The sequence below is a fragment of the Cuculus canorus genome, chromosome 4 (genome assembly GCF_017976375.1).
Source record: "Cuculus canorus isolate bCucCan1 chromosome 4, bCucCan1.pri, whole genome shotgun sequence".
NCBI classification, from domain to species: Eukaryota; Metazoa; Chordata; class Aves; order Cuculiformes; family Cuculidae; genus Cuculus; species Cuculus canorus.
The window spans coordinates 42,542,244-42,554,033 of NC_071404.1; the positions used below are offsets into that span (position 1 = coordinate 42,542,244).

Below are 11,790 nucleotides of genomic sequence, written 5' to 3' on the forward strand. Positions count from 1 at the left end.
ATACTGATTTGTATGGATGACTTCTTCGGTCTTCTTTCACATTTTTGAAATGAAGTTAAGCTGGAAAGATCAGCTCTGCATACACTATAAACTATTACAAATGGGCATCTGGCTCTTTTCAAATCATCACTTCTGAAAACTTCTGGAGCTTCAAGGATTTTTAATTCCTAGTGGTTTAAGTTGGACTTAAGGCAATGGTTTAACTTTGTTCACTTGTTGCTGTTTTGGTAGTTTGAAGCTTAAAGGTTACAGCAGTACAAAGTATGTGATTTCTAGAGTTAATTTGTTCACTGTAAAAATCCAGCAGTGCCAAGGATGTTTTTTAGTTTCTCAGCTGAAGCTGGGACTAGATGAGTTCTGTCACCTTTGTTACTTCCAGTGTTAGAGGTGGTATATTTCAATAATCCTATATGAAGTAGGTACTTGCTTTCTAGATCAGTCACGTTTTCTCCTTTTGTCAAGAAAAGGAATAGAACTGCCTGTGCCAGTGGGGAAATTTGGCATCCGACTTAGCATTTTAAAAGAAAAAAGCATTTGATATCTGAGAATAGAAAATCTCATGTGTTGCACAAAACAGTGTCGTGGTAAGTTACTTAAGCAGTTCAGAATTCTGGCTTTAAAACCTTCAAGAGGGATCCTCAGGGCTGATGACTTTCCCATTACTAGAGGTCTGTGTCAGCTAATAATCAAGATTCCTACTCAGTTGACTGAGCTAACTTAATAAAAAAATACTTGAGAATAAGCTTTTGCATTGATTTAGTAACCAAGTTGTGTTGAATGGGTTTAAAGATAATCTTAGATGCATCAATTACATGTGTCCTTTCCTCTTTGACTTTTCAGAAAACATCAGAAGACAAAGGTCTTCTCCTGCTTCTTCTAGAAACAAGGAATTTTGGTTCTGTTTCATGGATTTATTGGGAAGGCTGGTGAAAACCATGCTGTTCTGGGTTCTACTTGGTCTACCAGTGTAGACCAGGAATTATTTTAGAAGCTGATACCTCTGTGGGGAGACAAGGTAGTCACTACTCGAAACTGGGAACAAGGCTTTTACGAAGAGTGGCCTTGTACTTGAAAACTGATCCATCCTACTTAGGTCCTGTGCACAAATTTAGAAATAAATGTTTAGTGTGCAACAAACATGGGGGTTGTCTCATTTAAAGGAAAAGTAAAGATTGGAGTATTTGCTGCTATCCAACAATAGACTGTTCTTCTTAACTGTTGTTTCTTGAAAATACAGCCAGGATTTTATAGTATACCTATGAGGAATACAGATGTCTTTGCTTTTAGAGCTTGGGTTTTGATGTAATTGTGTATATCAATTTATAAAGTTTATATGAAAAGCAGTAAAATGTGACTGTGAAGTTCATGCACAATAAATGCAACTAAGGAAAAAGTGTGAATTCTGTCATTTCTGAGCTCATGTAGAGCTGGTGAAGACTGTTCCAGTAGGCAATCTGTACAGATTTTCTGTTATGCTGAAGTTCTCACAGCATCGTTTTGGTGCTTAAAACTAGCCAGAACCTGTTATGAGAAGGACAGTTGGATGAGTTTCCATTGCTCTTCAGACTTGCCATGCTGTTTCTCTCCAAGGTAGAACAATAAGCTGCATAGTATAGTGATACTGAAAATGCTAGCAAAAAAAACCCCTCTAAGACTCACTTCAGAGTTTTTAGAAAGCAAGTATCCTTTTATCAGGCCTGAGGGAGTTATCCCCATCAGTAGTGTGCATGAAAATAGAGCTGGTTACATTTCCCACTTGCAGGCATATGTAGAAACTTTTTCCTAGAAATCGTATGCATGTTCTGTTACTTTCCAAGCACCAATTTTAGTGTTATGAACTTCACAACAGTCAAACTCTTGCTAATTTGGAGATGGTTCCAGCTCTCTGCTTGACCTTGCATTTGAGATAGGGAAAGGCTATACAACCAGAGGTGATTACAGAAGAAGATGTCTGTTCAGCACAGGTCATACTGAACACAAGACATTTCTTCACAATGAAGGTGGTGAGGCAGTGGAACAGGTTGCCTGGGGAAGTTGTGGATGTCCCCTCCCTGGAAGTGTTCAAGGCCAGGTTGGATGGGGCCTTGGGCAGCCTGATCTAGTAGGCTGTGTCCCTGCCTGTGGCAGGGGGGTTGGAACTAGGTGATCTTTACAGTGTCTTCCAACCCAAACTATTCTATGATTATACTATTGAAATAATGAACAGCATCTAGAAAGACACTGCTTGGAAGAAAGCGTGCTACCAGAGGGATGTTCTGCCTGACTTTCAAAAAATATAATTACTTAGATGAAACTTGAGTGAAAGCAGAGTTAAATAAAAAATATTCCACTTTTTGTAATAGTAACTACTACTTGTATCAATAGCAGAACAACCTTACTGTATTTTGAGGGTATTGCTTGTGTTCTTTCCTTCATGACTGCTTAAGGTCATACTTGTATTAACCATCAGTATTGTTTCTCATGGAATGTGGTAAGTGTACTTTTTTGTATGTGAACACATTATCTCCTGCCTCATGTGTACCTAAAGAGCTGTAAATTAAGAGTGATTAACAGTTTGCAGCAGTCACCCCATGGGGTTTTTTTAATATCTTTATCATACATTTCTGCATCTTGATTTCTTAGTGGATTTAAGCTTATGGGGGGGGGGGGGGGAATTTTTTTATGCCTGCATGGTCTCCAAGTGAGAGCTGGCTTCTTCATTGCTCTTCCTGAGCCCTTCCTGACCTCTGGCCACAGTAGGGCTGCTGTTAAGTGGCCAAGGGCAATGCCCAGCGGGTGTCAGCCCCATCCCTGTGCCCCACATGGTGGTGGTGATGCTGCTTCCTGTGGCATGTGGCTGCATGCGCTCGTTTTGATGTTAGGGTGGGGTGGTATGGCATGCAGGATTCCCTGAACAAGCGTTTTGCTGAATGGAGTTCAAATGCAATGTAAGGCGCATGCTCGCTGTTGTGTGAGCAAGAAGAAAACTCAGCTGTGGCCTCACTGTACCTAGCATGCCTCAGCTCTCAAATCAGTGGCCAAGTCATGGTTTTCCTGGTTGTGTTGCATGTCACTTGTCTTAACCTCACCTGCTGCCATCATGAGGTTTTGTCCTGGGTGTTGTGGTGAACAATGCTTGGTCCGTTACCAGCAGCGCAGACTGGGCACCTGCCCAGGAGCCTGCAGAGTCAGCACCTGAGTGTAGATTGGACCCTTGCTGTCTGGTGTGAAATCCATAGCATGCTGTGCGCTTAGTAACTGGGGACATGTTTTGAGAATGAAAAGTATCGCCTAGCTAACAGGGGCTTGTATGTCCTGCTGCAAAGCCCTGTGTGGGCATGCTGTGGCAAACCTGCACACAGGTGAGTACATCTGCACCTGAACAGCTGAAGAAATTAGTGATGCTCTTTATGTAACTACTGCTCCTGAAATGCATAAATGTTTGCAGGTCTGTGGTCTGAACTTGGTAAGATCTGGTGGACTGTGAGCAGAGCAGTAAGAAAATAATGACAAAGAAGGAATATTTCCTAATGCATGCTGCAACTGTATGTTAAAAATATATATATATATATTTCTGGGGAGTGTGGTGGTGGTGGTGGTGTTTTTGGTTTTTTTTTTTTTTTTTAAATTCAATTTGTACCCTGATAGCTTTTTGTCTCTGTAAAAAAACGATGTGTATGTTTTTCAGGTGTGGGAAAGGAATTGTTTTCAGACCACTTAAGAAATACAAAAGATTGAGTTACAGAAAAAACTTTCACAATGTGGGGTTTTAATTTCTAAATGAAATGTTGAAATGTGCTAAGTATCTTGTACACATGAAAGAGAAGACATTGTGATGATCTCTTGTGAATGCTTATCATATATAAGGGGGAAAAGTTGGTTGATATTTGTTTTCTGTTTCTGAATAGCTCATACTGGAAATTCTACATAAACACTTCGGTATTTCATCTCGCAAAGGAAATCACTGATTGCAAAACATTTTAATGAGATTTTCATACTTTAATGTTCTACGGGAATAAGCAGTTGAGCAGGCTTGGCCCTCTGAAGTGCATTCTTAATCTAAAAAAGAAACGATCAAGCACCAAAGGCACTTGGGCAGACAACAGTCTAACCTTGAGGTAACTCCAGAGACACGAAAAAGCATCCTCAGTGTTGGAATGGGTTAGGCTTTTAGGCATCATTGCTAACTAAAGACATAGGTTGCACTGTTTGTGCTTTGGAGTGTTTCCCACTTTGCACAAATGTTTTGCAGCTCAACCACTGGCAAGAGAGATAAAGGCCATCGACAGTAGTGAAAGATTAGTATGCTAATTGTACTTGTCTGATGATAGTCTAACATTTGAAACTTATTTACCATACTAATGCTTCTCTTGTTTGGTGTTGATAGAAATCTTATCTGACCCTTAGCAAAATTTGGCTTTGTGTACAGACACTGAGATATTTATAGCATATGTATGTAGCATAAGGGAAATATTTCCAGTCTTCATTCTTCTGTGAGTTCCTTTCTTCCATTCTGGAAGGGGAAGAGGTGAATTGTTTATTATCCTTTGGGAACATACTAATCTGCTGTTTCTCACAACAGCCTTACATTTACCTCTATTTCCCGTCAACTTGCTGTTACATCATTTTGTATTTCACTCTAAAATAGCCAATATAATTTAAAATACTTAAATAAACTGACTTTCAAATAAAAATAAGTTTCCCATGTAAGTCTACAAGAGAAGGAGTTAATTCTAAGTTTCAGAAACTTGCATTCTGGCTTTCAGAGTTGAGGCCTGAATTTACCCTTGGATTAAGTCTTCTGCTAGATTGCATCAATGCAAACATCAATTCTGACTTTCAATACACAGCAATTTGTATTTCTACAAATAATAGAAATTCTTCCTTCCTTTAAACATATGCTTATATGTGCACAAGGGGAGTTCAGTCAATTCAGCTGTTGTAGCACTGTCCAAGTGTTTTGTATGTGTAATCACACCTTTGTCATGCAAAACTATTTTTTACCAGATAAAGCTTGTACTGAGACCTGTAATTTCAACAAAGTCAAAAGCAAGTCCAGTTACCACACATTTCAAGTTTCCTCTGTGCTTCAGACTACTTCTGAGCTCGTTTTTTTGTCCTGAAATAAGGTAATTTTCTTTAATTTGTGAGCACATCCAGGTTTCAAGATTTAATACTCTGAGATAATAAAGAAATTGCTTATTCTAGGCATGAAGACAACACACAATCTGGGTTCTGCTGTAATTATTTCAAAGTATTATGATGTCATGTTAGAGCATGCTGTGATTACATCAACTAGTAGTTTTAAACCAACTTTTCTAGATGGCTTTTATCAGAATTTTGTGTTCTTAGAAAGTTAGAAAATATGAGGAATATGTTTATATGAATGACTGCTATTTACTTGTGTCAAAAATTGAGTAAGAAAATTGTACACGGTGATCTCATATGAATACACAGAGAAACGAGAGAAATTCTCCATTTTCTTTAGACATATTGCCTTTGACAGCTGAGGAATACAAATTTTGAAAAGTATACAAAGTTTATTTAAAATGAGATGTTGTTACTTGAAGTGCATACTGTCTTTTTACAAAATATACAATCATCCTGCTAGTTTATAAACATATGTATGAAAGATGACAATCAATGCTTTTTTCAAAGAGGATTTTATGGTATCAGCACATCTAAAAAGAATTATTTACAATAATTTTATAGACTGACAATGGGCTTCCTATGATACTTTGGTACTTGTTATTTTATTTATTTTTACATCTGTAAAGGAACATGCATATATAGCTCTTTGATACATTGTTTTTCTTATGATTTTATCGAAGTTAATTGAATAATTATGGTTATATAAAATATCCAGTGCCACATTAAATCCTTTTACTCATTTATAAGACATAACTGTTAAATAGTTACTCTTCACCTTTCTTGCTTTCCCATACTCTTTATCTGTACTTCTAAATAGAGATAACCGTGGATACATATGAAAGCTAAATAAATAATAATAATAAAAATACATTGGTAGTATGCTTCTAATTTTGAAAAATTTTTATTTTCTAAAAAAAAACTCCAAAGGTTTACCAGCAGGGATGCTTGTTGGTATAGACAAGTTTGACTATTTTTTTATGATGATTTTTCAAAACTCCAGAATGGGTGTGATGTTACATTTTAATTAATTATTTTTTTTTTTTCTGTATAGAGAAACTTGAAACTCCCTTATAAGCTCTGCCAGTATTAATCTGATTAAATTTTCAAGATTTTAGAGATGAGGCGTTACATAGAGACACTGATTAGAAAGTTTTCACTATCTACTTTTCTTCATTGCTCTTCTTGATTGCTGTTCTTTTATGTATTAGAAACTATGTGTTGCAAGACAATATTCTAATACTGGATTTAAGTAATGACACTGCTTATCTTCACTCATCAGTATACAATTTACAAAAAATCTTGACATTTCAAGACTAGTGCAATGACTTAAAAATCTGGGTATGACTTATTTTCAGGTTTTAGTTCTGCTAATGATAGGGCTACCATGTTTTCCTTTACATGTAGGTTTGTAATTTCTGCTGATATAAAAAGATGTGTAATGTGTATTTTAAAAAACAAAATGTAAAATAAAAGCTCAATGTGTTCTTGACCTCCAGTCCCGAGAACAGCCTATTTTCTGTTTGACGTTCTCATTCATTGTAGTGCTGTGTTCCAAATACCCCATTCATTCTAATTACAGGAATAAGAGTACTACACAGCACTGGAGTTGGCCAAACAAAGGTTTCTTTTCAATGGCTTATTTTTATGCTCTATTTATAATACTGTAGGTGGGTATTTTAGGAAAACTACTATTAAGCAAATAGTTCTATAGTACTGAATTTTCAAGTATGTTTTAGCTGTCTGGTTTGGCAGCCTGGTTTAAGGAAACAAATGACAGGCTTTGCAGTTACAGTTCATTAGACAGGAGGATGGGCTTGACCTTAAGGCCTGACTTGAGAGATCTGAGTTATCAGTTCTGCATGACCCTCAGTGAATCTGTTATCTCTGTGCTTCGGTTCTCTATCTATAGAATGAGGGATAATACCCTCTTTACTTTCTTATTGTAAACTCTTACTAGGTTTACTATACATGAAGCCAGTAGGACCACTAGTGTGGTGCTAACTTTGGTACTATCAGGGTAATACATTCTATGTTGTTATTAATGTAATTCCATAAAAATTTAATGTAAGGTGTTAAAACATATATGTATATATTATTAATACAGAAAAGTATAAACAAAAGACGGACTTCACAGTTATGTGCTGAAGCCTGACATTATTTTACCCTAATTACTGTTCTTCACACAGCCTGAATGGAGGAGTCAAAAGCACATCAAGTTTCTCTCAGTCCAAATAGATAAGACTATTAAGAGTTCCCTTGGACAGATCCTTCTTAATGCCACTAGAAATCCATCTCGGGCACCTGATGTTTGATTTGGTCTTTAACTTCAGTGGTTGTTAGAAGAGCTAAAGAATTTATATGGAATGTTTCAATCAATCAGATGAGTTTCATGTACATCCTCTCATCACCACCCCATCCTAGCGCTGAGCCAGGGCCCTTTGAGCCAGGTCTTGCAGAAAGTGGCAGACAGGACTGCTGAATATGGACTCTGGTGGCTTTATCAGGTCAGCTGTTGTCGATATGGACTTCTGACTAGCTTCTCCATTGCTTCAATTGTTGTTCCTTTAAAACACTGAAAAGCCCGTTACAGAGTTGCTAGGGGAAAAAGGAGAGAAATAGCCATTAATGAGAGAGTTAGGAAACTGTCTCATATAAAAAAAGAAAAATACTTTAATTATGAAATAGATGGTTGAAATTCAGAGTAATATTCTTAATTTGGAAATCACAGCTAAAAAGGTTAAGAAAAAAAACAATCAAAATGCCAAAAGCACGAAGTCCTCTAATATAAGTTTTTTTTGGCTTTTTGTCCCAAGCTTTGCCTACATAACTGATGAAAAATCAAGTTAAATCGCCTCACATCATTTCAAATGTTGCAAAAAAAGGCTACGAAACTGCTGTTTGTCCCAGTTTCCAACCACCTGTTGAAATTCAGGCTTAAATTCAGGGTCCGTCCTGTTTGCATCTGCAAATAGTTTTATCCATATGTACTACTCCATTGAGATCAATGAGATTAGTACTCTAGTGAGTCAAGTTACCCAGGCATGTAAATATTTGCTGAATTAGGACTAAAACTAGAAGGGAATGTAATCGTAGATGGTAAATCCTACTTAAGATAAAGGAGCTGAGTGCCCCCAATGATGACTGGAGTTAAGAGAGTTGGTTCAGGTGCCTGTGTCCCCGTACTCCCCAGTCAAGCTTTCTGAGTCTCTCAACTCCTTTACGAAGCAGAATTATTGTTAGCAAAATGTCTACAGGATATATTAAGAATTACTAAGTACGCTGTTTTGCTTTGTCGTTGACTTTTGTTGCAAGAAATCAGCTACCCACACAGAAGGAGATAATGCTGAAAATAGTTTTTATCATTATACTCCGCAGTTCAAGTGCACTTGTATTTTGCAGCTACTGCAGCCTCAAGCAAAGTGCACTATGTACTGTTTCAGAGCACATTAGGGAAAATCCAATTGTTTTGTACATAGACAACCTCCATATAACAGATGCTGGAGGATGGAGGAAGGGGGGTTAAATTTACTTTTCTTAGGAACTGAAGCAAGCCATTCAGAAGCGATTCAAGAAGTAGCTGGACCTAAATTCCACTGTCCCTGTAATTCAGTCTCTTCAAGTGAGGTGAATTGATCTGATTGCTTATCTTTTTAAACTGTTGAAGGAATCCCATTTAATCTATCTCTTGTTGCAATGAATGCAGCGAAAGAGACATGGCATTCAGTAGTAAAGCATCCTTCTGGCATGTCCCTGTTTTTACTTGAAGCTCTATTCTGCCACTCAGTATGCAGCCCATCTGAGATTAAATTTAAGATATGGTAATCTTTTTTCAGTCTCACAAAGTTGCCGGTTTACCATCCCATATGCACAATCCATAGCTTTATGGGCCAGCACTATAAAGTGGAATGGTACCTTTCTGCGTGGCTGTTTTGGGAGTGGTGTGGGCCCTTTTCACCTAAGCATTTTATGCATTGACAAGATGCTTGGTATGGTGATGTTGAAAGGTTGACTTTGGTCTCCTTTTCACTATTAAGTGCTTAGTAAATTGAAATATGTTGGGTCCACAGAATGCAGGTTCTGCCATCATTTATTTATGATGCTGTCATGCCCGGGGCTACAAAATTGTTATGATATATAATGAGTTTAGAAGACGCAAAACCATTGACTGCATGTTTTATTCATCCCTAAATTGCAAGAGCACCTCAGCTTCCTTTTGATGCCTACCCTATTTGCATATGCTACCTACGAGCTTCTGCAGTCACTTAGTATTTGAATGTATATGCCCTCGTGGGCTATAAAGCATTAATGTTTTGCACTTGTATAGCCTTTCATCCAAGGAGCTCAAAGTCCTTTGCTGACATTGATTAAGAATTACAGTCCTCTTTGAAGTGCGTAAATGCCACCGCCTTCATGTCCCTGACAGGCAGAGCGAGGTGACTGCCCCGCATCCAACACGAAAAGGAGCGTCTGCTTGAAACCCCGGAGCATCCCGCTCATCTCCCGCTTTCTGCGGCCTTTCCACTCACTGCACTGTTTTGTTCCGCTGCTTTGCCTATAGTCTTAAACGTTTGTGAGGGCAGTAGTTCGGCCTATTTAGTGGGCTCGGTGCTTCCCACTGTTCCCGGGCGCAGGGAGCGCTGCCTGGAGAGGGATAACGAGGAGAGAGAGAAGCGAGACCCGCGCCCAGTGCGCAGCTGAGCGCCCGCCTTAAAACCCTATTCCCGGGAACCACCCGCCGGAGAGCAGACGGAATCACACCTGTGGCTCAGTCAAACGCCTCTTAAACTGTTCCGAAACAGCTGTCAATTAGCAAACGCACTTATTGCGAAGCGGCGTTTCCCGACAGCGCGCGTTACCTGTGCCGGGGCTCAGGGGAAAGGCACCCTGGAGTGGAGCGGCATGCAGCGCCGATGGGAGCAACCGTGCCGGTGGAGCTTCCTGCGCAGGGCCAGGTTGGCTGCGGAGAGAAGGAAGGAGGCAGGCAGGGTGTGAGGGCGGCCGCCGGCAACGCGCCCGGTTAGTCGCGGCGCAGGGGCGAGCGGTCCCCATCTTCCTGGGACGGGGCGGCTCCGGCGCTTCCCCGAGGCTAGCGGAGCCCGGGCCGCTCCTCCCGCGGGAGAGGTTCGAAACAGCTGCCTACCTTGAGTCCCAATGTATTCCAGCTTCTCCTTCCCCCCTAAAAGCTGCCGCAGTGATGATAACGGAGGTAACTGATGCGTCAGAAAATCACAGAATAGTTCGGGTTGGAAAGGATCTTAAAGATCACCTAGGTCCTACCCCCTGCCGTGGGCAGGGACATCCCACTGGATCAGGCTGCCCAAGGCCCCATCCAACCTGGCCTTGAACACCTCCAGGGATGGGGCAGCCACAGCTTCCCTGGGCAACCTGTGCCAGTGCCTCACCACTCTCATGGTGAAGGAATTTTTCCTTAGGTCTAGTCTAAACCTGTCCGTCGTCCTATCACTCCATGCCTTTACGAATAGTCCCTCTCCAGCTTTCTTGGAGCCCCTTTCAGGTACTGGAAGGTCGCTATAAGATCTCGCACTGTTGTCCCAGAAGTATATGAACTGATTCATAAACTGTTACCGCCTGTCCCTGCTACCCACGCATCCTTTTTGTTTGCAATGTTTCTGCACAATGTTACAAACTCTTTTTCCCGCTATCTTATTTGTACTTTTGGCCTCGTTTCCTTCACCAGTACTACTCATCATCACTAGTGGCGACGAAGCGCACAGATCCAGGCTGCAAAGACCCTTCGTAGAACCCGTGGCGGCAGCAGCGCGGCACCCACGAGCCCGTCTGGAGCGGCTGTGGTTGGAAAAAGGCGCCCCGGGCAGGCAGGACCCGCCCTGGGGAACGCGCGGCCGCGCCGGGCATCGCTTACCGGGTCTCTGTCCGTCGGCTGGGAGGAGGAGGAGGCTCGCCAGAAGGAAAAACGCCATACAGAGGAGCAGCTGGAGTCTCATCTCCGCGGTCAGCGTAGAGGCGCGTTCTGAGAGCGCGTAAATGTCTAAAGGTGAAGAAGCCTATCGAGCTGTGTCCCGCCCGGCTGCGAGGGGGCGGCGGGCACTCCCCGCCCGGCTCACATGCCAGTGACGAGCTGCGGAGCCCGCGGCGATCTCCAGGGAGGTTAATGATCAGGCAGGGGCAAGGTTCCTGGTTTGCACTACGATCGATGCCTCCCTCTTCCCTTCTCCCTTTCCTTCTTTTTTTTTTTCCTTTCCTTTTTTCGTCACTCCCCCTTATTTTCCATAAGCAAACAACAAAATTCCGTGTAAACACTTCCTTCTGTCAGTGCATTAGGGGCCGGGAGCCTCTTGAACAATGCAGCGACTCCACTTTAAATTCAACCCAGGCAGGTTAAGGGGGGGGGGGGGGGAAGGTAAAACAAGCCCCGATGTTCCCTCCCCCATTTGCAACTGTTTAAACTTTGCATTGCCCATATTGGTCCCACATGCAGGAGGCAATGGCAGGAAGTGTCGTCGCCCCCCACCGCTTTGTCCCCGCGGAGAGCGAGGCCCGGGGACCCCCCCAGCACGGCGCTCCTTGCTCCCAGGGCTGTCCCTCTTGTCTAAACTAGCTGCGAAGCTGCGGCCATTCAAACTGAAACTGGTAGCAGTTAAGGCTAATGGGTCTCTTTTGTCCCGTCAAGTATTTTTA

At 41.4% G+C, this 11,790-nt stretch overlaps 1 protein-coding gene across 1 annotated transcript; it reads right to left on the reverse strand.

Moving 5' to 3' along the window:
- Positions 1-3,887: 3,887 nt before the first annotated feature.
- APELA (apelin receptor early endogenous ligand) lies at positions 3,888-11,413 on the reverse strand. Its single transcript, XM_054065425.1, has 3 exons — positions 11,015-11,413; positions 9,987-10,087; positions 3,888-7,725 (listed from the first exon to the last, which is right to left on the reverse strand). Exons 1-2 carry the CDS (start codon positions 11,094-11,096, stop codon positions 9,999-10,001), a joined length of 171 nt encoding a protein of 56 aa, XP_053921400.1. The 5' UTR covers positions 11,097-11,413; the 3' UTR covers positions 3,888-7,725; positions 9,987-9,998.
- Positions 11,414-11,790: the final 377 nt, after the last annotated feature.